This window comes from Pocillopora verrucosa, chromosome 12 (assembly GCF_036669915.1).
Source record: "Pocillopora verrucosa isolate sample1 chromosome 12, ASM3666991v2, whole genome shotgun sequence".
NCBI classification, from domain to species: domain Eukaryota; kingdom Metazoa; phylum Cnidaria; class Anthozoa; order Scleractinia; family Pocilloporidae; genus Pocillopora; species Pocillopora verrucosa.
This window is the reverse complement of record NC_089323.1, coordinates 17187669-17214639: the sequence shown is the minus strand read 5'-3', so window position 1 is coordinate 17214639 and position 26971 is coordinate 17187669. Positions and strand designations below refer to the sequence as shown.

At 37.4% G+C, this 26971-nt stretch overlaps 1 protein-coding gene across 6 annotated transcripts in view; it reads left to right on the top strand.

Moving 5' to 3' along the window:
* Positions 1 to 847: 847 nt before the first annotated feature.
* The window catches only part of LOC131799884 (protein sidekick-1), a 28801-nt gene continuing 2677 nt past the window's right edge, over positions 848 to 26971 (top strand). Inside the window, exons 1-27 of one of the 6 annotated variants that reach the window (XM_066159482.1) lie at positions 848 to 874; positions 2244 to 2476; positions 3965 to 4278; positions 4849 to 4993; positions 6640 to 6953; positions 7439 to 7586; positions 11854 to 12167; positions 12663 to 12810; positions 14053 to 14366; positions 15115 to 15262; positions 15788 to 16093; positions 16195 to 16497; positions 16765 to 17067; positions 17285 to 17587; positions 17822 to 18124; positions 18448 to 18750; positions 18983 to 19285; positions 19682 to 19984; positions 20087 to 20389; positions 20896 to 21198; positions 21821 to 22123; positions 23158 to 23445; positions 23846 to 24148; positions 24593 to 24692; positions 25171 to 25480; positions 26213 to 26255; positions 26668 to 26934. In XM_066159482.1, coding sequence (XP_066015579.1) covers positions 2416 to 2476; positions 3965 to 4278; positions 4849 to 4993; positions 6640 to 6953; positions 7439 to 7586; positions 11854 to 12167; positions 12663 to 12810; positions 14053 to 14366; positions 15115 to 15262; positions 15788 to 16093; positions 16195 to 16497; positions 16765 to 17067; positions 17285 to 17587; positions 17822 to 18124; positions 18448 to 18750; positions 18983 to 19285; positions 19682 to 19984; positions 20087 to 20389; positions 20896 to 21198; positions 21821 to 22123; positions 23158 to 23445; positions 23846 to 24148; positions 24593 to 24692; positions 25171 to 25480; positions 26213 to 26255; positions 26668 to 26934 — 6553 coding nt within the window. In that variant the 5' untranslated portion in view covers positions 848 to 874; positions 2244 to 2415. Of the gene's footprint in view, positions 875 to 1696; positions 1785 to 1839; positions 1957 to 2243; positions 2477 to 3611; positions 3650 to 3964; positions 4279 to 4848; positions 4994 to 6639; positions 6954 to 7438; positions 7587 to 11853; positions 12168 to 12662; positions 12811 to 14052; positions 14367 to 15114; positions 15263 to 15787; positions 16094 to 16194; positions 16498 to 16764; positions 17068 to 17284; positions 17588 to 17821; positions 18125 to 18447; positions 18751 to 18982; positions 19286 to 19681; positions 19985 to 20086; positions 20390 to 20895; positions 21199 to 21820; positions 22124 to 23157; positions 23446 to 23845; positions 24149 to 24592; positions 24693 to 25170; positions 25481 to 26212; positions 26256 to 26667; positions 26935 to 26971 lie in introns of those variants that run through there. The other 5 variants (XM_066159486.1, XM_066159485.1, XM_066159484.1 and 2 more) reach the window with 5 other exon arrangements.

The window sequence follows — 26971 nt, the reverse complement described above, 5'->3', positions numbered from 1 at the left end:
TCGCCTTATAACATATACACAAGTATTAAACCTTTTTTAAAACCACACACAATCTGCAACATTTTTAGCCACTTATATTGGTTTTTAAGAGTTCTGATCGTTGTTCGTAATCAGTTTTTGAAAACCTAGTACATTTGTGTAAATTTAAGAGATATAACTTCAATGACCAGTAAAATATATTCCAAATCCTGTATATAAATCATACTCTGAACGAATTCTGTAGATTTTCGGGGAAGCTTATGGCCGCTCTCGCAAAGATACACGCTAAATGATCCAGCCATTTTATAAAAAGGCTTACTTTTTTCATATATAAATAAAGCTTGAAGAGAAAAAAAAAAACAACTATATTAGAAGGGCAAATATTTTTGTTCACGCCCGAACAGGTGTCGCCCCCATGACTTGGCGACACTAGTACAATGCACCAGCATTGAGAACCAACAAGGTTAGCTAGAGGCTGATCTGAGTAGAGCGATTTTATCAAATATATGATAATTATCATGGTTACTACATGTGTTTTAATTTGAAATTCGTATTATCAGCACTTGATACAAGTTCAGGAAAATATTCTGAATAGCGTGTCCAAGACTCATAAAATTGCTCAGTTCATTTAGTACGGCTTATCTTCATATTTCTGAAAGCCGGTCAAAATATGCATATCAAGAAACAAAACAGGGATTAAAATTGTTTATGGACTCTGCTTTTCTGGACGTTAAGCCCCTTGATTTGACACCGTTACAACTTGTACCCCAGTTATTTTAGTAGAGATATCACATGTCCGGCCTTGATTGGTCTTTCTATAAATTAGTGAGACAGGCAACTCAGATTTGCTCTTACATCGTGTTCATGCGTTGAGCTTTTGGGAGGTACTAAACGGGTAAGTTTTGATTAAAACCCTATACAATCTGCAACATTTTTAACCACTCATAATGGTTTTTAAGAGTTTTGATCATTGTTCGTAATCAGTTTTTGAAAATTTAGTACATTTGTGTAAATTTAAAGCTTCATTTTTTTCATATATGATAATCCTAATTGATCCAGGTGACTTTGCCATATGACAGAACAATGGCTTAAGATCCAGTCAAGAGCGAAACTTCTGCTGCGATGTCAATTGACTAAGCTTTATTTTTCGCTTTAAAACTACCTTAATCCCGGCCTCCATACTCTTGCTCTTCTTATGTTTGTAAGAAGAGTCCCAACGCAAAGATGGCGATCAAAATTGCAAAAGTCTGCGGTGTTTTGAAATCGTTACAATATCTACTTTTGTTTGTTTGTTGTTCTCAATTGATATCGATCCGTACGGATCGAACTTATGAATGACACAGGCACAACTGAGGGCGCAAGGGTCTGTCGCTAAAAGGCTAGTTTATAATTAACGATGAAAGCGTAATCAAATACGTGGACTTAAGTTTGGGAACGGTGAAACACAAATTATTATTTTGATATAAGTATTTGTTGCGTACACCCTAAGTTTCGGACCAGCCCAATTTCTGTCTCCTTCTTTAACCAAACATTCTCCGCGTTCTTAACGAGGCGTGAAACAAGATGTCTAAACGGGAATTACTTTCTTAAAATTGTGGACAAAATACGGGAAGCAAACCTTTTGGCCAGTATCTTTTCTTTTTTCTCTTCTTTTTCCTTGTTTGGTTAGACTTACAGAGTATTAACTTTGGATTTTGAAATGCAAGCAAACAGCTTCTTAAGATTCGGGTGAAGATCTTGTCTAGACAAAGCTAATTATCAGTGGTAAACAATGTGAATAAGCCTTATTAACAGATAGAGCAAAGGTGAAATATACTAAAACTTATAGAGACAGCTTTATAACGTGCAAAGTATAAAGATCTCTTCGATACCTTTATGAGTCGGACCACCCCAATTTCTGTCTCATTCTTTGAGCAAACATTCTCCTCATTCTTAACGAGGTGTGAGACAAGATGTCTAAATGAAAATTGCTTTCAGGTAGCAAACCTTTTGGCCAGTCTCTTATCTTTTTTCTTGTTTTTGTTTTTGTTTTTTTTTGTTAGACTTACAAGGTATTAGCTTTGGATTTTGAAATGCAAGCAAACAGCTTCTAAAGATTCGAGTGAAGATGTTGTCTAAACAAATCTAATCTTCACCGGTAAAAAATGTGAATAAGCCTTATTAACAGATGGTACAAGGGTGAATTATACTAAAATTGACAGAGACAGCTTTAAAACGTGCAAAGTATAAAGATCCCTTCGATATCTTTATTTCTATTTCCTTAGTAGCCATCAATCTGGTTTTCACATCGTCTGCTGGGAGTAGGAAGAAGATTTCCTGACATTGAACCGCCTGAGGCTGTGCCATCATAAAAGAAACGAGAGAAGTGCACTCAGTTTGCTAGCTCCATCCACCGAAAAAAAGGCATCCTCTTGCCTCAAACAAGCCTTGGTTGAGATGCATCCGTATTTCCACCTAGCCTTCCTTTCCTTGCTGTTGCGAATTCCTCTGGCCTTAGGTAAGGACTGAATTTCATGCAATTTACCCACATGCCTTTTATAAATTGTTCTTTTGCTAAATTCCACTGTATTTTCTTTGCTCTCCTTGTTAAGTTCTGCTTCATTTCTAAAGAACAGTTTTATCATCTTCATCAGTTGATGGTGTTAACTAAACTTTCCGCACCAACCCACCACGGAAAGATACTAAAGATTCTTCTGCAAGACCCTCACTCAATAAGCTTCCTCACTAACCTAACTATAGAATGTGAAAATTTTCTTCTTGCAGTGCCATCAGTATGATAAATAAATTTTGCCACTAGTTCCGCGAAAACTGAATGACTATTGTCTAATAAAGCTATTTCCTCTCATGATGGGAGATCTTATCAAACTCCACCAGGTCATCTCTCAGAAATATTTCGTTTTACATCGCCCGACCGACCCAGTTTTTAAGAATGCGAAAATAAATTATCTAAAAAATGGTGGGAGATGACTGAGACATAACTACTTCAAGCTCCCTCGGTAAGGCAACACAACAACTGATGGTTTCAATAAAGCGCTCGGTGTTCCCAATTCCGAGGAAAATAAGAAACTATTTTCGCGGTCACGTCTTACGACGTGACCGCGTATGTTGAACATTACGAGAGAGAAATGATTGAAACGAGGGGATAAAAAAAAGCATGACAACGAATGAGAGCCTGGAATGAGAGGTGACACCTGAACCTTGGGAACGAGGTCCTGTCAAATATTTTGAATGTCACGCGCTCTGATGTTGCATTACGAAAACTTGAGACAAGAACTTACCGGAAGTTGCAATGTTAAAAATTAACCTTCTGTTTTGTCTCGATACCCTAACTCGATGGAGAAAAATGGCGGTGAATTTCGATTGTACCATTTTTAAAGTTTTGAACATGAGTTTGAAAATGTGAAAAGAATCATTCACAACTTCGAATTAAAATGGAGTATAAAATTCTCTTAGTTCAAAGCTATGAAGGAATTTGAGTGAAAAGATAAGCTGCAATCATAGTATCGTATTTATCAAATGTAAAATCCGGTTGTAAAAGATGGAATCTGATCAGCGAAGCCAGCAACGTTAAAATGTTATTAATGACCCTCTTGATTGGGCACTAAAAAAAATAGAGGTGAGGGCTGTTCTTTCAAAGAAGAAGATACCACTTAACATCCAACTAAACAAGGTTCGTTTTAAAGGCACTAATTTTTAAGGTCAGAAATACCGGATAAGAATACTAAGACTTGACCTAAGCTGAAATTCTACGAGCTCTCTCAACTTTTCCAAAATTTATACCTATTATATTGTAAAAAAAATTTTAACATTCTCATGTTCATTTTGTTCGAGAATACGTGGTCGTGTTCCCCTAGTTAAGTTCTACTGTTGTGACTCGGCGAGGAACCAGTACCTGCTATTTAAGACCCTCTTCTCGAATCAAAGTGGACATGTATTTGTGTGCTCGTCGTGTTTGTTCATTCTTTATTGTAAATAATTTCCATAGGAGATTGTGTAGATTTGGGCCTTGGAATGGAAGATGGAGAAATTCCAAATGGTAAAGTTACTGCTTCTTCTGAACAAAGCGCCAACACACCAGCCACGAATGGTCGACTGAACTACACATCAGGATCATCATGGTGTGCAGGAACAGGTGATACTAACCCATATCTACAGATTGATCTACAGACACTTCATATCATCTGTGCTGTGTCCACTCAAGGGAATTCCAAAGCAGATCAGTGGGTGAAGGACTACAAACTACAATTATCCACAGATGGGACAACTTGGACAGACTACAAGGAAGCTGGACAAGTTAAGGTATAGACATAAACTGTAAGACTTGGCAGTTCAAAGAAATTGTTTTAAATATGATATCTTATTTAAATAATTTCTTTGAACTGCCAAGTCTATACTGTAGTCTATACTATAGACTATCCAGGAAGATGAACAATATTGTATAGGTTTGATGATATCAAAACTCCCAGCCTTAAAAAAGGTGGTAATTAAAATGATTATTTAGCAATTGCTGCTCTACGTATTGTGTATATGAAGTTCATATTCCTAGGGAATAACTTAATTAGCCCCTTGCCTTCTTGCTGGACCTGGCTAACTTTTGACTGACATTTATTTGTCACATGACCACTTCCTTCAAGCTGTTTCTTGACCCTCTCTCCCACCCTAGGGGCTTTCCTTGAGTACTCAGAGGCTCCCTAAGCTTGTTTTCTTATTAAAGATGCCCAAACATATTAATTATCCCCTTTGGTCACTGGTCTGGTTGTGCCAGAGGGGTGTGGTGGGGGTTATTTGGTTTTAGTACCTGTGCCCTTTTTTCATCTTTGGAAAAAGCATGTTACAATGTTGAGGTATGACTGTATATTTCTCTCATAGGTGTTGAGGGGAAATAATGACAGAGACACAACTGTTAAACATGTTATTTATGGAGTGTCAACAAGATATCTTCGATTCCTACCACAAACTCAGCAGGGTGGGGTGTGCATGAGAACAGAGGTGTTCGGAGTACAACAAGAACGAGGTGAATATGATATTTACATGGCTAAGTATTACCATGTGTTGTAATGCATATTTTGTATATGCATTATAATATTTATTACAGTATGTTAAATATTATTCACTTAAATGTAAAATAAATTTACTGTTTAACCCCTTCGAGATTAGGATGCACTTTCTTGGTACTGCCCTCTATACATTTTCCAATGTGCTGACAAGTAGAGTTTGGTTAATGTTTCTTTAGTTGGTGATCATTTCCTTTACTCTCATGACCTTAACATTTGCTTTAGAGGCGATACTGTAAGGAGAAATGCAATGCTAGTCTCTCTTGGAGGGACAAAGATTTAAAAATGCTCATGGTTCCATTTAGTATGTAAATCTTTTTTTTATTTTACAAATTATTTATAAATTATAAGTACGTGAGTAGAGGCATGAGTGATTGTTTTCATGTTATAACTTAGAGAAATAATTAATTTAGGGTGAGATCCTACAGGTCCTTAAGAAGTTATTTTATTGTTTCAAGATACCTATTAGATAAGATGATTTCATGATGAATACTAATAATAATGTCATGTTATGCCATTTTACAATAATTGGTTAAATAGAATATGCAAAATGTGCAATGATGTTACAGTGAAGTACATGTCAAAATTCTAGCGGGGAGTGAAGTGACAAGTTGTGAATGCTAATTGATCTAAACTTTGGTTTGTTTACATCATTAAAGCTTAAATATTTGAACAACAATGTTTAATCACACATTGGGTTAATCAGGCCTACCAGTTAATTTTAATGAAGTTGTGTCATGTGCTGGCAGTTTATACACATTTGCTGCTGGTGCCTTGTCTTCAAGAATCTTAACCTCTACTAAGCAATGAGACTAATGGACTGGAAAAAAAACTTTTGTGTGAAACAGACAATTTTTTCTGTTATAAAGAACACCTTAATGGATTCAGTTAAGTTGCTTTCATCTTTAACAAATACCTAGTTAATGGGCAATTAGTGAAATTGTCAAATAATGCCATAAGATTTATAGTTTAAAATAAGAACAAACTACTTTAAAGAATGGAATATAATCATTTGTTTCACAAAGTAGTCACTTAGGATGTGCATCACAATGTTTCAACTGCATACTGGAAGTTTTCTTCAGATGATAAGGTAGACTGAGTATCTGTCTCATTAGAAACTGTTCTGCTCAGCTGTAATTGGATGGAATCTTACGCCTTGATTGGTGCATTTCGATGAAATGTTCTCTCAGTGGTCCCCTGTCATGGCTCCCCTGCTGTTGTGTGTCTTGATTGTTGGCATCCCAGCTTCTGCGATCTCTATTCCACTGTCCTTGTTGATGTTGTTATGGCTTAGTGGACTTATAGGACATTTTTAAAACTTAAGAAGCAAAATAATAGTTCCATAATAAATCCCTTGATACTGTATTGCCCCGTGCACACCAACAAACATTTTGTGTATGTACATGTTGGTCAGTTAATAAATGCAAGGTACTTAGAGGTCAACCACAGCCTCTCTTTAGAGGCAACCATGAAATACAGTAATAACCTTTCATTAAGTTGAGGCGAATTGATTCACAGAGATTACATATGATTGATTGCTTGAATTATCTTGTATGGTTTGTGTCAAAATGTGAAGGCTACATGTCTTTACTTTATTACCTTCCAGTTTGTGAAATGAAGGGCATTGGTCTGGTTACTGGTGGTGCAATTCCTGACAGCAGCTTCACAGCCTCATCATATTATGATAATAGATATAAACCTTCTTATGCCCGACTGAATGGAAATAATCGAGGTTGGGCACCCAAGACTACAACCAATCCTGCTGACTTCTTACAAATTGACCTGCTGCATAACTATGTCATCTGTTCTGTAGCTACACAAGGAGCTAAAGGTATCAATGAGTGGACAACAAACTACAAGATCCAGTTATCATTGGATGGTACTACATTTTTTACCTATAAAGAAAACAATACTGACAAGGTAGAGGGCTAAATTATTCCCCTCCTTCCCCCCCCCCCCCATATGAAACAGCATGGAGTAGTTGCGATTAAGTACAAGTCATCCTGAATAAGTCATATTGACCATTACATTCAGTTCATCAATGTAACTCACCTCTTTCTTCTTTCAAAAATGCAAGAGACATTTGAGAAAATTATACAGCTAGAAATATTACAGACAGTTTACTACAGAGGAATAGCCATTTTTTCTTAAAGTATATGTACCTCTCACCTAAGTTGTTTCACCAAAAATATTATTTCAACTTCTAATACTTGGACATATGCACATTTTATGGTAGATTTTTAATGAAAGAAACAATAAGTATTTTAATTCTAGTAGACATTAAAGACATATATCTATAAAGAAGTCTACCCATATCGAAGGAGAAGGTTGTAGCACAGCTGATACATTGATACATATGGTAACTAATGATGCAATTATTTTGCATTTTATGCAACAAACTACAGATATTTAATGGAAATTCAAACCGAAATGGCATCATAAAAAACAGTCTACAGGAATTTGCAAGTGCAAAGTTTATCCGCTTCTGGCCAACAGCGTATCTTGGTTGGAAGGCTCTAAGGGTGGAAGTTTATGGAATAGTTCCAACTAAAGGTAATTTTTGCCTTCATTTTTTTCTCAACCTGAGGCAAAATTGAAGTCATGATAACTTATAATTTGTGAAAGCCAAAGGAGCTAAAGGGCTTAAGGCAAGAGCTAGATGTAAAGAGAAAGTTCAATATTCTCCAAAAGCGATTAAGCCTTGGTTGAGCAAGAATGGTTTCAAAATAGTTTTTGAGCTGACCATTTGAGAATTTGTGAATCAAATTAAAATTTCTGCAGAACCCTAATATTTTCTTTTGAACCTTGAATACCACATTAACCACAAGGAGATCCCTCAAGTTTTGCTTTTGCCAAACGAAGTTGTGCATAGATTAAGAGCGCTTGTCTGAAAAATCAGACAAATTCTAAATTTCGCGGCAAGGGTGAAAAATTCGATTTCGAAGCAAACATTTCTCTTCAGTAAAAGTACTTTGTGAGTAAAGGTAATTTTCAGCATGTGCTAAACCTTCAAATGGATTAAGCTTTTGGCGGTAGAATTGCGAAAAGATGTTCTCAATATTACTGTAAAAATTTCTTTGGGCAAATGATCGAGAGCGATACAAAAGCTTTTCAAAGTCCGTTAAAATGCAGTTATTTGACCTTTCGCGGTCAACATTCCAGTCGCGAGTCACACACATATTTTAATATGTTTCAACCCATATGAGGCCGGAAAATATACATGGGTACACATTTCCAAATTCTCTAACCTCATTTGCCGTAGAAGAAACATCCAAAGACCATTTTACTGTGGTTATCTAGTCGCTCGTCGTATTTATAACGTCCGATGAAACTGCCTGTCAATCTGCGAACTGTCACCAACCTTCGTTGTGAAACGTTTGACATCTTTCTGCACTGTGGCATCTTATCCAGCGGTTCATTTGACTGTGAGTGTTGTTCGGTTTGTGGTGCAGTAGATCTGATCGATGCTTTTAAAAGTAGCACTACACATGCGTAAGTGCTAAAACAAGGAACGACCTAAAACCACCTAAAATCACCTACAACCATCTACAACCACCTCAAAAATTTCAACAACCACCTACAACCACCTCAAAAACATCTACAACCACTCGCAAACTATCTAAAACCATCTAAAACAAGGCATAAATGTCTCAAATAAGGCGAAACAACACATTTCACGTACACGAAATAGGAGAATCGAACGAAACCTCTACCTCCCCCTGAAATCTTTCTCTCCCTGGTCCCATGTATAATCAACCATCTCACTAAATGAAATGCGATAGAATGCTAATTATTTTATATTCCCTCAGCAAAAGACTTAAAGAACTTTACAAAGTGAACTAACAAGTTACAAAAAATAATAAATAGGGAATAATACATGGGCGCGCGTAGATATGGAATTAATCTTCGAGTGTTTAACTCGATAGCTCACGAGTGAGCGCAGTGAACGAGTGAGATGTCGAGTTGAACACGAGAAGAGAAATTCCATATCTACAAGCAACCGTGTATTATTTTGTTTATCATATAAACACAATAGCCCTTTTCTGGGAAGAAAATCCGACCTCATTAATGAATGCAAATAAATGAATCGACAACCCTCGAATAACAATCGTAGAGTGCGTTGGCGCTGACTCTTAAGATGGAAAATGCTTTGAATCATGATTACAAAAACTTCCATATATACGAGCGCCTATGTATGACGCCATGATGTATATGGTTGTTGAAATTTTTGAGGTGGTTGTAGATGGTTGTAGGTGGTTTTAGGTGGTTTTAGGTGGTTTTAGGTGGTTTTAGGTCGTTCCTTGTTTTAGTACTTACCACTACACATGTTGCAGTCAACGTAGTGTTGTATACGGAGAGTCGTCACGCAATGCAAATCATACAATGGAAAGTTATTTTTTAGGGGGTAGGGGAAGGGGAGAGCAAAAAGACGTCACTCTGCTGCTCAGATTTTTTGTTCTTGTGAACATCGAAATCTCTTACATGTAAGTCACGGAGATAGGGCCTTTGGCTAATACTCATTTAAAAGCTAAATTTAGTACCTGCTAAAAGTAGTAAGCCTAAGTAAACAAAACCTGGTTTATGGTAATTACACGATGCCTATTGTTTGCTTACAGGCGGGGCTTCGGACTTTGTTTTTCACGAGTAGACCAATTTACACGGTCAACTTGGTTACACAAAAAATGGAAGGTTGTTGTTCGTTCAAGTCGCTTATCGGCGGAGTTTGTTGTTACAACACTAGAGATCGAAAGCGTGAAACGGAAATTGTTCCTTTACTTTCATGCGCCTGGAAACCTTGGTGGTTTCATCGGACGTTATCATTTATACAGACCTAAATACGACGAACGACAAGAGAATCACACTAAAATGGTCTCTGGATCGGTCTTCTGCGGTAAATGAGGTTAGAGCATTTGGAAATATGTTTCTATGTATATTTTTCGGCCTCATATTGGTTGAAACATATTAAAATATGTGTGACTCGCGACTGGAGCTAGGTCAAATAACTGCATTTTAACGGACTTTGAAAAGCTTTTGTATCGCTCTCAATCATTTGCCTAAACAAATTTTTACAGTTATATTGAGAACATCGTTTCGAAATTCAACCACCAAAAGCTTAATCCATTTGAAGGTTTAGCACATGGTGAAAATTAATTTTATTCACGAAGTATTTTTACTGAAGAGAAATGCATGCTTTCGAAATTAAATTATTTTAAGCACAAAGAAGAGCGCAATGTTTACGAAAATCATTTTGTGAGGTCTTATGAGATCGAAAAAGATGATTTGAGTGTTTAAAAGACGAGATAGTGATTCGTTTTTGCACGCGAAGCCCTCAAACTTGTGCAATCATTTGCTGCTAAAAATGACGATTTCAACGGAATTTCGTTATTTATATTTTTTCTGAAATAAAAAGATATTTCGCCAAAAAAAGTATCCAGTGATTTCAGTTATAGCCTAGCCTATCTAACATTAAAATAAGAAAGAAATCGAATTTTCCACCCTTGCCGCGATATGTTTAATTTTTACAGACAAGCGCTCTTAAGTGTTGTCCATGCTCCTTATAATATGTTGGGATTTGTGATATAGCTTGTGTATTCTGGAACCAAGTTGGTTTCCATTCTAATAAAATTGTTTTTCTCGTGCCATGTAAAGCATCTTTACATTCGGGATCTATAGAATTTATATCTGATGTATATTTGTTTTGGCAATACTGTTTATATATTCTCACTTCAAAGAATTTCTCATCAAAAGTCAGTTAAACTTTAAAACTAACTGCAGACAGCCCTTTTGTTTTGCATGACAAGAAGGACATAGCAAGGACTGGATTCGCTGCCAATGACGGTAGAAATATCAACATAATTAGGAATCGCTTAATCAACCATTTGGAATACTTGATAATATCCGTCCAGCTTTTAAAATGTGTTTTTACAAACCTTAACATAACATAGCATAATGTTTTATTCAAGATACAATAATGAAAACAAATAAAATTCATCTTGAAAACAAAGAAACAGAGGTTGGCCCTATGACGTTTCACCTTGAGAAGAAATCGATTCTAATTTAAAATATCTATTTATCTTATTATACACTGTAAAATGTTCATAACTAAGATACCAAGTTAAAGAGACTTGAGTCCTTTCGTAAACTTTTAAAAACTACCTTAGCCCTGCGGCAGTCGCTCTGACGAAGGGCTAATGCTGGAAACGGCAGCTTTGAAACTATTTATGGTGGCTAATTTACGTTATCAACCCAGTTGATTATATTAAATTACCCTGTTATAATTTCCCATCAACACAGCACCACAGTTCCTTTAGAAACTTATCCGTCTTGTTTTATTCTTGTACCGTACGGACGGCAAAAGAATATTTGAAAGTGCTACACTTTGCTAGCTGAAGAGATAATTCAAAAGAATGGTTTGCATTTAGCAGATTTGTACTAAGTCAGTTGGAACAGTATTATATTTAAGATAATTTTAGCCAAACATCAATCTTCTATAAGCTTCATCAACTATTTACCGTCTTCTTTAATGAAGAAGTGATAAGCTTGTATACACTTGAGCACAAGTAAACTTGTCCTAAGGAGAGGAAATTTCAGTTTTTGTGTGTTCATGAACATCATTCAATTAATAGTGTTGGGTAATGAGAGGCTCAGCAGTCAGCCTCTCCTCATGAATTAGGCACCTGAACATACAGCAATACCCTTTAATAAAGTTGAGGTGCTATAGATGTTATAGTCTGAAGTTACGTATGGTACCTGATCAATCACTGAAATTGTTTAATGATGCATTTATTATGAAAAGGGCTGATTTAAAATTATCTTTCAGATTGTACAACAGAGGCCATTGGTCTGGCCACTGATGGTACAATCCCTGACATCAGCTTCACAGCCACATCATATTACGATAATAGATATAAACCTTCTTATGCTCGACTCAATGGAAATAATCGAGGTTGGGCACCCAAGACTACGACCAATCCTGCAGACTTCTTAAAAATTGACCTGCTGCACAAGTATGCTATTTGTGCTGTTGCTACTCAAGGAGCTAATGGTATCAATGAGTGGACAACAGACTATAAGATTCAGTTATCATTGGATGGTACCACGTTTTTCACCTATAAAGAAAACAATAATGAAAAGGTAGGTTTATGTGAAGATCCTGGATATGTTTGAACATATTTTAAAAAAGGTAAAATAATCATCTGAAACACTCAATCAATTTTTGGAGTCAAGATGTGGGACAAAAAAGAGGTGTTTAGTTTGTCAACATTCCGGTTCACTTCTTTTTCAAGTGAACTACAAACGGTTACTCAAAGCGTGCATCGTTCTTTCCTTTTTTTAAAAAAAATGTAATGAATGATACATATAGGTAAATACGATACACTGTCAGCATTGAGTTGTTAATAAGTCTAATAATGATAAGACTTCTGGACTTATGAACCGGTCCTTTAATCGCATTAGATTTTAGAGACGTACTTGTACAGAACACTATGGTTTGTGGTTCATTCATTTGGCTATTTGCCAATTCAAAGTCGTTGGTTATGGAGTACCTTATACTTTATGTAGTTTATGATGCAGTATATCAATTAAGAAAATTTTGATACAATAATGTTGCATTTTTACAACAAACTACAGGTTTTTCCCGGAAACTCAGATCAAAATAGCATCACAAAGAACAGTCTAAAGGAATTTTCAAGTGCAAAGTTTATCCGTTTTCTGCCAACAGCATATTATAGTTGGAAGGCCCTGAGAGTGGAAGTTTATGGAATAGTTCCAACCAAAGGTATTTATTTGCTTTCATTTTTGTCTCCCTCTGAGAAAACATTGAGGTCACAATAACTTATTATTTCTGGAAGCAAAGATTGGGTAATTGTACAGTGCTATGATGGCACGTTCAATATTCCCAAATGTTGCTTTAGCCTTGGCTGAGTGAGAATGGTATTGAAATAATTTTAAAGTTGACCATTGGAGAATTTGATAATCAACACTCTTTACTCTCTGTTGAACCGTAGATATCACATATCCACTTTAATTTTAGTACTGAAAATCAGAGACTTCGGTGATCAATACTTTCATTTTGCGTAATGCTCTTATGCTGTGATCCTGTACACGTTCTGTTCCCTTAAGGTTAAGCAATTGACCAAAATGCATAATATATTCAAATTCATCGACATTGCATTTCATCATTTTCATCAACATTGCATTTCTTGATGGGCAACATCACCCAATGCTGTGCTTCTCAATCACAGTGTGAAAACGTGGGATTTAGGACATGGGCTGCAGTCTGGCATCATACCTGTACACATACAAGCTCACTTAGTCCAAGAAATTTGAAATCAGCAGACTATTGTGTGAGCTTGCCATTTGTTTTCCTATTGCTAGTAAAAGTATGGTCATGTTTGGCATCTTTGAAATTGCCTCAGGATTTAAGTTCCATGCTTAACTTCCGAGTGCGTGCTGTATCCTGTACAAATATTTTTTGAATTTTCATTTGTTTCTGCAATGCTGTTAACTCTCACTTCAGAGGAATATTCCACTAAAAATAAAGGGGTCAAACCTTGAAGTTAACTGCTAGCAGCCATTTTATTTTGCATGGGAAAGAAGGGGAAAGTAAAGGTTATATTAACTGCAAAGTGCAGTAGATGTAACGTTATAATTATGAATCACTTAACCAATCAAATCGTAGAAATCTCTGTCCATCTTTTGAATTGTGTTTATACGTATGGATCTTTTCTAAGGTTTGTCAACTATTTACTATCTTCCTTAACTTAAAAAGAGGAAAAAGAGGCTTGATAAGCTTGAGCATAAGTGATTTTTTCTCAAGGAGAGAGAAAATGCTTTGTGTGTGTGCAGCCTCTATTCATGAAACAGGCAACCATTGACATAAAACTGTTACTTTAAATTAAGTTGAGGTGAATTTATCCGTAGATGCGACAAAAAGTGCTTAATTCTTAATTCACTTTAATTATTTACATAATTTGTGTAAAAATGTGAAGGCTGCTTGTTTTAAATTATTATCTTGCAGTTTGCAAAATGGAGGCCATTGGTCTGGCCACTGGTGGTGCAATTCCTGACAGCAGCTTCACAGCCTCATCATATTACGATAGTAGATATCAACCTTCTTATGGTCGACTGCATGGAAATAATCGAGGTTGGGCACCCAAGACTACGACCAATCCTGCTGACTTCTTACAAGTTGACCTGCTGTATGAGTACATTATCTGTGCTGTTGCTACCCAAGGAGCTAATGGTATCAATGAGTGGACAACAAATTACAAGATTCTCTTATCGTTGGATGGCATCACGTTTTTCACCTATAAAGAAAACAATATTGACAAGGTAGGTTTACATAAAGGTCATGTGTGTGTTTGTACATATTGAAAATGCCAACCAGGCACACTCAATCGATTGTTTTGAGTCGTAGGAAATAGAGGCGTTCAGCTTATCAACATTCAGATTCGATTCTCTTTCTATGAACAGTTTTCAGGACTCTTTTTTATTGATATACAAGTGCACACAGCACTATCAGTGTGACAAATTTAATTGTGCCATCGCATGACAAATAATGCTTTCAAACTAATACTGGAACATGCATTGTTCTTTTGTGTAAAAACAAAACTGTGTGTGGATGGTACATAGATGTAAAGACAATTCACTTCCAAGATTGTATAGATGTTAAGAGGTCCAAGTCATCCAGAGTTATCAATCATTACATCTTAATTTAACAATGCAACTTACCTGTTTTCTCAAAAATCCAGGAGAAATTTAAAAACATTTGATGTGGATATGAACACCAACTTTTCCTTTGAGTGTGTGTTACATAAACCTCCTCCCTGAATAGTTTCAGCAGAAATACTATTTCAACTTCTGATACACAGTCACATAAACTTTTTTTAGTAGTTTTCCAACAAAAGAGCATTAGGCATTAGAGACATGTACTTATACGGAAAGTCTTTGTTCATTCATTTCACTACTTCCCACCTGAAAGTCAAAGTTCAGGAAGAGCTGATACTTTTGGTAATAAATGATGCAGTAGATTAATTAAGAAAATTTTCATACAATGATGTTGCATTTTGTACAATTACAGGTCTTTCCAGGAAACTCAAATCAAAGAGACATCATAAAAAACAATCTACGGGAATTTGCGAGTGCAAAGTTTATTCGTTTTCAGCCGACGGCCTATTATAGTTTCAAGGCTCTGATGGTGGAAGTTTATGGAATTCTTCTAACTAAAGGTATTTATTTGCTTTGCTGCGACAAAATTTAAGTCACAATAACTAATTATTTATGAAAGCATAAGGAGCTAAGGAGCTAAAGGCAATGCGTGAAGAGTGTTCTCCAATACAGATTAATTGATCCTTGATCGAGTGAGAATGGTTGTAACAGATTAAAAGCTGACCAATGAAGATTTAATGTCTGTTGATCTTTAAATATCTCATTTACTACGCTGAGATCCTTTGCCAAATAAAGTTGTGTTTAGAGTTATTGTTGATCGTGCTCCCAATGATATGCTGGGATTATAGCATTGAAGATTCTGGAACCCAGAAGGTGTCCATGGGAACGTAATCTTCTCGTGCTGTGCAGAGCATCTTCTCACTCAGGTTATAAAGAATGTATATCTGATGTATATACACAGTCCCTACTCCTAATGACCCCCAGACTGGGACATCCAATGCTTTTTCTATGATGGAATATTTACATACAAATAAATCAGTAATCAGCTAAAAATTAAAACACACAACTGATGTTGTTTATTTCAGTTCCATCGCAACCACCGACAGACTTCAATTTGACTGCAAGCTCTTCTACTAGCATTGCAGCTTCCTGGCAGTTACCACCAGTACTAGCGAGACATGGAAGAAGCATTACAGGGTTTAAACTGTTCTATAAAGAAAAAAGTTCAGCAGGGCTAGAAACCACCTTGCCTATCAACAGCGGATCAACGCTAAGTCAAAATGTTCTGGGACTTGATAAGTACACAGAATATGAATTTCAAATCTTGGCTTTTACATCTGATGGGGATGGCCCAAAGACCCCTGTTAAGGTGAAGAGAACCAAAGAAGATGGTATGTGATAAATCAAAGTCAAAAGATACAAAATTTGGCCAATCAAAGAACATGATCGTTCATACAATTAATCCTGGTGACTGTTATTTCCTACATTGCAGTTCCTTCGGGATCACCTGGTAACTTCACTGTGACTGCAAGCTCTTCGACTAGTGTAACAGCATTCTGGCAGTTACCATTAGCAGACTTCAGAAATGGAATCATCATAGGATTTAAATTGTTCTACAAAAGAAAAAGCTCTGGAGAACCAGCAACCATAATAACTATCAACAATGGAACAACCAGTGCTAAAGATATCACTGGGCTTGTTAAGTACACGGAATATGAACTTCAAGTATTGGCCTTTACTTCTGTTGGTGATGGACCAAAGAGTTCTTCAAGGATTGAAAGAACAAAAGAAGATGGTAAGAAATTAACTAGTATTTAACCTCTTATATACACTTGGAATTTCCTCTTTGCAGACAGCTTTTTTTTTATGGATATAGATATAAAAAAAAATACTGATGCTGTGGAAGAAAGCCCTCGCTGGCCCGTATTGGTTTTTTTTTAGTCATTGAAGATATTTAGATCTCATGACCTTTTGCTTGGATCGAGTATGTTTAGCTATCGTAGGCTTTCTTAAATGTAACTAATTATGCCTAGCACAAATTAATTTTAATATTTTATTGCAGTTCCATCGAAACCTCCAAACAATTTTACTGTGGATGTAATCTCTTCTACCAGTATTAAAGCATCCTGGCAGTTACCACCAGAGGACTCCAGAAATGGAGTTGTCCGAGGATTTAAATTGTATTACAAAAAGAGAGGCTCCACCGGGTTACTAAATACTTTAACTATTGGAAATGAGACGATTCGGACCAAGGATGTCATTGGACTAGACAAGTACACACAGTATGAATTTCAAGTGTTGGCCTTCACTTCTGTTGGTGATGGAGCAATAAGTTTGGCAAAAGTCGCAGGAACGAAGGAAGATGGTAAGAAATAGGAGCTAATAAGGACGGACTATGGTTACCAGGGTGTCTGATGATACTTAAATTTATTTGCCCACTTAGCTACAAAAATTATTTTTGGTTACATTGCCTTACCATTTCCTTATCAACTTCAGCATAACAGTGGAGTGTAATCTTTATCATAAAGGCTTTACTTTCCAAAAAAAAAAATTTAGTTATCGAGGTAGCTTTTTAATTTCAGTTCCATCCCAACCTCCAAGAAACTTCAGTGTGACCGTAAGCTCGTCCACGAGTGTTACAGCATCCTGGAAGCTACCTTCTGTTGAATCCAGGCATGGAATTGTCCTAGGATTCAAATTGTACTACAAAAAAACAGGCTCCAGCGGGTTACCAAACACTTTAACCATTAGGAATGAGTCGGTGGGTGCAGTAGAGTTCACTGGATTAGACAAGTACACAGAATATGAATTCCAAGTGTTGGCCTTTACTTCAGCTGGTGATGGACCAAAGAGTTCGGCTGAAGTCGCGAGAACGAAGGAAGACGGTAAGAAATGTAAACCAATAAGAATTTAGCTATAAAAGTAATCCTATCTAAAATGTTTACCTAGCTAACGTTATCCACAACACTTATGTTACTAGAATAACCAACTTTAACAAAACATTGGAGCTAAATTTTTCTTTTTGATGAATTACCAGTAATTATAATATTGCACGAAGGATCATAATTTGTGGTGTGAATCTAATTAGGTTACATAAGGACTTCTTCGTTTAATTGCAGTTCCTTCGAAAGCTCCAAGTAACTTCTCAGTGACGGCGAGTAACTCTACCAGTATTACAGCATCTTGGCAGTTACCACCAGTAGACTCTAGAAATGGAGTCATCACAGGATTTAAATTGTTCTTCAAAAAGAGAGGCTCAGCAGGATTACCAGCCGCTTTAACTATGAGCAACGGACAAATTCGTTTTAAACATGTGACTGGGCTTGACAAATACTCCGAATATGAATTTCAAGTGTTAGCGTTCACTTCTACGGGTGATGGACCAAGGAGTGCTGTTGCTGTCGAGAGGACAATGGAAGATGGTAGCGTTATTCCTCCTGCCTATTGGTTTTAACAAATTTACATATTAAGTTCAACCTAAACAATCCTCAAAATGTTAACAGAATTATATGACCAACCCTCTTTCATTTCTTGAACCGTAGCACTGTCAGCTAGTTGTAACTAACTTTTCATCCATAATCACTAATTAACTTACCGAGTGTTGCTTAATTACAGTTCTTTATCGACTGACACTTACCTAGAAAACACCAAAGATGTAATCTTTATTTTAAAGGCTTAACTTTCCAAAAAAATTTATACTTTGTTAGGATGATATGAAGTTATCCAAATAGCTTTTTAATTTCAGTTCCATCCCAGCCTCCAAGAAACTTCAGTGTGACCGTTAGCTCGTCGACGAGTGTTACAGCATCCTGGAAGCTACCTTCAGTTCAATCCAGGCATGGAATTGTCCTAGGATTCAAATTGTACTACAAAAAGACAGGCTCCAGCGGGTTACCAAACACTTTAACCATTAGGAATGAGTCGATTGGTACAGTAGATGTCACTGGATTAGACAAGTACACAGAATATGAATTCCAAGTGTTGGCCTTTACTTCAGCTGGTGATGGACCAAAGAGTTCGGCTGAAGTCGCGAGAACGATGGAGGACGGTAAGAAATGTAAACTAATAAGGATTTAGCTATAAAAGTAATCCTATCTACAATGGTAACCTAGCTAACGTTACTTACAACACTTATGTTGCTAGAATAACCAACTTTAACATAACATTGGGGCTAAATCTTTTTCTGATGAATAATCAGTAATGATAATATTGCACGAAGAATCATAATTTGTGGTGTGAATCTAATTAGGTTACATAAGGACTTCTTCGTTTAACTTCAGTTCCTTCGAAAGCCCCAAGTAACTTCTCAGTGACGGCGAGCAACTCTACCAGTATCACAGCATCTTGGCAGTTACCACCAGTAGACTCCAGAAATGGAGTCATCACAGGATTCAAATTATTCTTCAAGAAGAGAGGCTCAGCAGGATTACCGGCCGCTTTAACTATGAGCAACGGACAAATTCGTTTTAAACATGTGACCGGGCTTGATAAATACTCCGAATATGAATTTCAAGTGTTAGCGTTCACTTCTACGGGTGATGGACCAAGGAGTGCTGTTGCTGTCGAGAGGACAATGGAAGATGGTAGGATTATTCCTCTTGTTTATCGGTCTTAACAAATTTCATGTTTTCTTTTAATAACATTTCAAAATTGTAGAATAGGTTTCAGTGAGGCCCTAAACTACTGTAAAAATTATAAGCAAATGAATAGCAAGTCTCCGAGTCTTTGCGGTTCGATGGCATCACATCAGCTAAGGAATAACGAGGCCATGGCTGTCAGCACGTTGTAATTAGTTTTAATCCATAAACATCAAGTCAGCTAACGAGTGTTGCTTGATTACAGTTCTTTAGTTATAGACTGACACTTACCCAGAAAACACCATAAAGGTATTCTTTATTAAAAGGTTTTTCTATTTTAATAAACCTCATACTTTGTTAAGTGGAAATAAAGTTAACAATGAGCAACTATTCTACTTTCAGTTCCATCCCAACCTCCAAGTGACTTCAGCGTGACTGTAAGCTCGTCCACGAGTGTTGCGGCATCGTGGAAGCTGCCTGTTGTTGAATCCAGACATGGAATCATCATAGGATTTAAATTATCGTACAAAAAGAAAGGACCTGCAACAATACCAGTCATTCTGAATTTCACGAATGGGACAGTCAAGAGCAAAGACATCACTGGACTCGATAAATACACAGAATATGAATTTCAAGTCCTGGCATATACATATGTTGGGGATGGACCCAAGAGCCATGTCATTGTTTTGAGAACAAAGGAAGATGGTAGGAACTCAGAGAAGAGAATGAGCAATATTACGTTCATATTTGGGTCTTTTATCGATAGACCGCATATATGCTGAAACTTTTTCCTTTTCCTTATCGCAGTTCCTTCGGGATCTCCAGGTAACTTCACCATGAACGCAAGCTCTTCCACTAGTATAACAGCATTCTGGCAGTTACCACCATCAGACTCCAGAAATGGAATCATCACAGGATTTAAATTGTTCTACAAAAGAAAAAGCTCTGACGAACCACCAACTATAATAACTGTCAACAATGGAACAAGCAGTGTTAAGGATATCACTGGGCTTGCTAAGTACACGGAATACGAATGTCAAGTGTTGGCCTTCACTTCTGTTGGTGATGGACCAAAGAGTTCCTCAGAGATTACGAGAACAAAAGAAGATGGTAAGAAGTGATTCTATGAAGACCTACTAATGTTCATAAAATGGCCACGGAGTTATTTTCAAACTTATTTTCTAAACTGATATCTAATTGCTATGCATTTCTTGTTACCGTGCTGTAAGGCACAAATTACCTTCGCGTTGTGTCTATGTCACTGAACTTTGGAGATAAGAAAGCATTCGTGCATAGGGTTCCATGGATCGATGTTTGTTAAATCGTGGGTTTACTGATTCTACTTTAAGACCCAGTGTTGCATGTGGCGCCTTTTTGTATGATGTTTTTTAAAAAATAAAGCTCAGTTATTCTTCCTCTGTTAATGAGTCGCTCAGCAATATACGTCGCCAATGAAAGTCATTATTTGTCGTGATAAAATTGTCTCTGTTTTATTTAATTCGTACGCTTGTTCGTCCACCCTTCTTTTGTTACTTCGTTCATTCGTTCCCCACTGCAGGTGTTCAGTGCTTAAACTTATTAAGCCTTTTTCGGCGCCTTCTTGTTTCATTTTTCAGTGCCCTCAAAGCCTCCAAGAAATTTCTCAGTGACTGTGAGCTCCTCTACCAGTATTACAGCTTCCTGGCAGTTACCACCAGTAGACTCTAGACATGGAATCGTCACGGGATTTAAACTGTTTTACAAGAAGAAAGGTTCTACGGGGTCGTCAAACATAATTACTATTTCTAATGGGACGATCCATGCAGAGGATATCACTGGCCTTGATAAGTACACAGAGTACGAGTTTCAAGTGTTGGCCTTCACTTCTGTTGGTGATGGACCGAAGAGTTCCCCTCATGTAGAGAGAACAAAGGAAGACGGTTAGAAATTAAAAGCCAGTTTTAGACAGAATGTAGAAATATTTTTCCATAATGAATCATTCGGTTAAGTAACAAAAATTGAGATTAATAAGATTTTCAGTTTCTTTAATTATTATATTAATAGATTATGGCGGGACAAACTATTTCATATTTATAAATGGGGTAGGATTTAAAAAAAACTGTGGTGCTGCGTCGGTGGAAGAGTATGACATGAAAATCATCAGGTTTTATCAACTGAATGATGATGTAAATTGGTCACCGTTAAGAGTTTTAAAGCTGACCTTTCGAGCGTTAGCCCTTCGTCAGATTTACATTCGTATATATTTCGCCCTGACGAAGGGCTGACGCTTGAAACGTCAGCTTTGAAACTTTTTACGGTGACCAATTTACATTTTCAACTCAGTCGATAAAACCAAAATTATCTCATTTCTAACTCCTCCATGAACCTTGGTTTTCTAGACCAGGAAAAGGGGGTCTGCTCTCTTTTACAATTCTCTTTAAAGTCGAAAAGCTTCCTTTGAACAGGTAACAGATTCTAGTTTACACTCAGGAAAAACATCAAGTTCGTATTTTATATGTCTTTGGTTGCTAAATCCTTTCTTTTTCCATTATTGAATTGAAGCTCCATCTAAAGCTCCGGTTGACGTGTCTGTGACGGCAAGTTCTTCTACCAGTATTACCGTGTTATGGAAGCCCCCACCAGAAAACGCAATACATGGAATAATCAAAGGTTTTAAATTGTTTTACAAAAGAAGAAGCTTTTTAGGATCTGCAACAGCCATAACTATTAACAGTGGAGCATCATTAAGAAAAGATTTCACTGGGCTTGACAAGTACACAGAATATGAATTTCAAGTGTTGGCCTTCACTTCTGTTGGTGATGGACCAAAAAGTCCCGTTGAGGTCGAGAGAACAAACGAAGATGGTAAGTGGCCACATACAGATTGAATTTGAGTAATGTTTCAAGTGTACGATCTTTGAAAACGGATTTCTTTGGATGCCTTTTTTTTTAGACAGATCACCTTTAAATGCTTCTTGTAGTTTCAGTAGTTTTAGATTCAGGTTTTTGTCGACTTCATGGCACATAGCTAAGAATAAGAAGAAACGCCATATATCCTCTAATCTTACGAAGGTGGTATTTCATGATATAGGTGTACATAGCGAGGCTAAAATCCATGTAAGGCTTTTTTTTCTTAACTTTTTGAGTGTTTCCTATTTGAAGGATTCACAGGAGAAACTAAGTCTATCACCAAAATATAACAGACGAAATATTGCTCTGTTTGGTCTCATTGGTGTCAGATCTTCGAGGTTCAAAAATTGAAATACCCTTTTTGCGTCATAGTTGAAGGAAATGCAAGGTGATGAGGAAAATGAGCGTTATGGTGCATGCAAATAAATTCTTTTTACTTCCCATACTTATTTTGGATCAATATCAGTATCTGGGCAACTGCCCACCTACCCCTACCCCTACCCCTACCCCTACCCCTACCCCTACCCCTACCCCTACCCCTACCCCTACCCCTACCCCTACCCCTACCCCTACCCCTACCCCTACCCCTACCCCTACCCCTACCACTACCCCTACCCTACCCCTACCCCTACCCCTACCCCTACCCCTACCCCTACCCCTACCCCTACCCCTACCCCTACCCCTACCCCTACCCCTACCCCTACCCTACCCCTACCCCTACCCCTACCCCTACCCTACCCCTACCCCTACCCCTACCCCTACCCCTACCCCTACCCCTACCCCTACCCCTACCCTACCCCTACCCCTACCCCTACCCCTACCCCTACCCCTACCCCTACCCCTACCCCTACCCCTACCCCTACCCCTACCCCTACCCTAACCCAACATTAAGCTTAACTTTTGTCAATTGACTGTTGTCGAGTTAGGGGAGGGGTAGGTGGGCAGTTGCCCAGATACTAATATTGATCCCTTATTTTTTTTCTTAATAGCGCCGAGTGCTCCTCTTTCGTTTGCCTATAAGGAAGTTGCCCCGAATAAGATGCATGGTCCAAGATTAAACTTGACTTGGAGCAAGCCAGCAGAAGCTAATGGAATCATTAGAAATTACACTCTGTCCTATGCAAACAAAGATGGTGAAACAAAGCAAAGTGTTGGAGGAGACGCGTTCAGTTACTTGGTAGATGTCCTGGGCGGAGTTACGTATCATTTCTATATCACAGCTGTAACTATCAAACCGGGACAAAATGGCTCTTTTTCTGTGAAAACCAAAGAGTACGGTATGTTCAGCATCAGGGAAAAAGTAATGATTTTGTTAATGCTCAATACATGAATTTTGTTAGTGATCAAGCATCATGGTGGAATCCTGTATAGAAAGAAGTTAAACATAATATTTGGACTGTCCAAAATTGAAAGATTTGTGAAATGAAATGAAGCTACTGAGAACGTTCAAATTGTTCTGGCTTTAGCAATGTGAAGAGATTGCTGTGTGAAATAGTGGCAGAAAGATAAACATTTAAAGCTTGTACATTGGTTGAAGAACGATTTCAAACGTTTTCATGCGCGCCAAAGTAAACAATGATCCGTTTGTGCACCGATACTGGAATACTAGCTCATTTTCAATTCTGGTTTCAATCTGTACTTGCTTGCTAAGTGTTTTTTTTTCGCTCTCTTTACTAGTGCCCAGCCGTGGACCAGAAAATGTATTGTCTATCGAAATTGGGCGCACAGAATATCAGATAACCTGGGATGTTTTGCCCAGAGAGGTTGCAAATGGGTTCATTAAAATATATCAAGTGAGACTTCTGTTGAAAGAAAGTTGCTCCTCGGTTGACGCTTCGTTTAATTCGACATTCAACACAACTAAAACAGAGATTTTGTTGTCCAGTCTCTCAATCTGCTCAAGGTATGAAGTGTCGGTTAGAGCCTTCACTGTAGCGGGACCTGGGCCTTACAGCGAACCTTTAGTGATCCAGACTTTAGGTGAGTGAAAGAAGAAAAATATTTTGATGTGAAATACGATTGTTTTCTAGAAAGTCTCATTTTTGCCTTATTTTCCACCTGCAGAGTGTGCTTCGCAGCACATGTTACAACATTAACTAAGTTTTGTCCTTTGGCAGAAAATAATGGATTCTACATTAAAGGGGAAAAGAGTGAAGAAATGCTTGAAATTCACATTAAATGTTGAAACGAGGAGCTACTTAAATGTCGTACTTTTGTGTCTACAGAGTGCTATTTCAATTGCTTGATTCTATCTGCTTCTCGCAGAAATATTTTTGTTCGCTCTGGTTAATTGGACTTATTGAGCGCATTTTAAATCCCACGTGATAGATTTCATGTATAGTAAGATAGAAACTGATTACTTTGTCCAAGAAATTCTTCATGCATGAATTTCCTCTCCAATGGACGTTTCGTTTCCTTTCACAGATGAAGTTTGGTCTCATAAAAAGCCTTCCCCAGCAGAATTCTCTAGTGACGGAGGAATCACAGCAAAAGTAACACTCCCAAATTTTATGGAAAATGTAAGGTATGTTGAGCAAGTTTTAATTCTCTCTTTCAACAAATGCTCGAAATCTTGGATACTTACAGGAAAGCGTTTTAAGGCTGGTTCTCAACTGTGGAAAGCGTTTTAAGGCTGGTTCTCAACTGTGTTTAATCTCCAATAGCGTTAGTCGATGAACCTCAACCATAAAGAAAAAATTCATCAACACTAAGTATAAGCTCTATGTAAATTATCGTAGCTTTTGGATGCCGCAGTTATAGTAGCTCACATAATTTTAAAGACTTGTAGGAGTGTTCTCCTTATAATCTTCTTAATAACTTCCAATTGATTTGTAATATTTTCTGCAGTTAATAGCCTCTTAGTTCGTGTTTGTCTCTTTCTGTGTTTTTAAAATTTAGAAGATTATTGGCATCAATTATAAATGTAATTTCGGGTTTTCAGTGAAACCAATTTTGAGATCTTCTTAATATGACAGCTTAAAAAAAGAATTTTGGTATTACAGTTTTTTTCAAGTCATCGTGATTACATATCGCTCTGGCTACAACGGTGTCGTAAAGCCACCAGCGGATTTTACAACACAAGAACTGATGACTTATGAAGAAGCTCACAAATCTCCAGTGCCTGCAGCCTATGTCACTTTCCAGTTTGGAGGAAATGATCTTAACAATCACCAAGAATTTACTGTAGGAGATGGAGTCCAATCAAACAGTAAAATAAGGAAAAAGAGAAGTAATGGCGAGGAGTATTATTACAACAAACCATTGCACCCAAATACGAATTACAGAGTGTTTCTCAGAGCTTTTGTCACAGAGGTATTTTGATCAACTGATTTGTCTCCTTCCAAGATGAACGACGCATTTGTTACCTCAAAGCACAATCTATTTTGAATGTAGTAATTTACTTCTTGCTGCTTCTACTCCAGATTACGTCTTTGTCACGCCCCCCCTCTCGCTCAAGTTCCCAAGTTTCCAAGTCCCAAAGTTGTAAATCACCATGCGAACTACTATTTATAATTAGGGAAGAACGTCTTTGAAAATAGAGCGCTTTTCGATTGAATGTCGTAAAACTAAATCCAAAGCAATCACAGCGACCAATCAGAAGTGAGAAAAATAGCTTGAGAGTCAAGAGAGTTCAAATTCAATACGACCTGCGTAATGCTCGGGAAAACACTAGCGGCCACGACGATTGCTTTTAGTTTTAGATGTGATTGGTCGAGAAAGTGGCGTGAGTTTTCCGGACCGCTCACAGAGTGATGTAAAAGAAAAACAAGGCAATCCCAGACTATTTTCTACTCTCCAAAGTGCTTATCTCAGGTCATTGATGTAGACTGTTTAGAGACGAAATGCTAAAGGAAAGTACGACATGATGTCTTATTGTGCATGGGCTGCTTTCATTAATACATCATATTATTTTACCGGTCACAAAGAACATACAATGGGTTTATCTTCAGAAGGGGAGGAGTTCCTTATTTTTTGTGCATAATGTTTGAATCCATTTTGCTCAAGGAATTTCGCTTACGACATTTTTATGGGCTGTCTTTGCAGACGCTGTATACCTCAAGCAGTTTCATAGCGCTGAAAACTAAAGGTACCGTTCCATTTTGTGTTTATTTATTTTAGTGGTTCTGTGGCTTTCACTATCAATGATATTTAACAGTTTCGTAAGTAAAGGAAATCAGGTATGATGTTAGATTGATAGAATAAGAGAGATGATATCTTTTTAGCTCGGTAAAGAATAGAGAAGGACGTTTTTCGTCTTGTCACGAGCGTGGGACAAAGAAAATATTCTGAGTCACCATGAGCAATCGATTCCTCAGACTCAGAATTTTCAATGATAGGCTAAGTATGTAAAATCAACCTTTTCCTTCGTGGCAGTGAGGATGTACGAAACGTCTGTAGCTTGCTCGTGTAACCTTAAAGAACCTTCCTTGGTGTCAGAGTATTGCTGTTTTAGGTGTTTTGAATTGAAAACGGGATGCTTTATAATATAATCATGGCAGATAAGCCAGTGATCAAGGAACTACCAGAAAAGACAACCATAATTGTTGGTGAAAAGGCAGAGTTGACGTGTGAGGCCAGCGGAGATCCACAACCTTCTGTTACGTGGAGTAAAGATGGAGACACCAGTATACCACGGGCCAACTTTAACAACGATGGCAAGGTACTTGTTATCCGAGACGTGATGCATCGTGATAGCGGTGTCTATGAATGTACAGCATCGAACAGTTTTGGAGCGAGCCATTCAGCTACAACTTTGATAGTGGCTGGTAAGTTAGAAAATTAATAACTGTTTTTGAGCCTAGT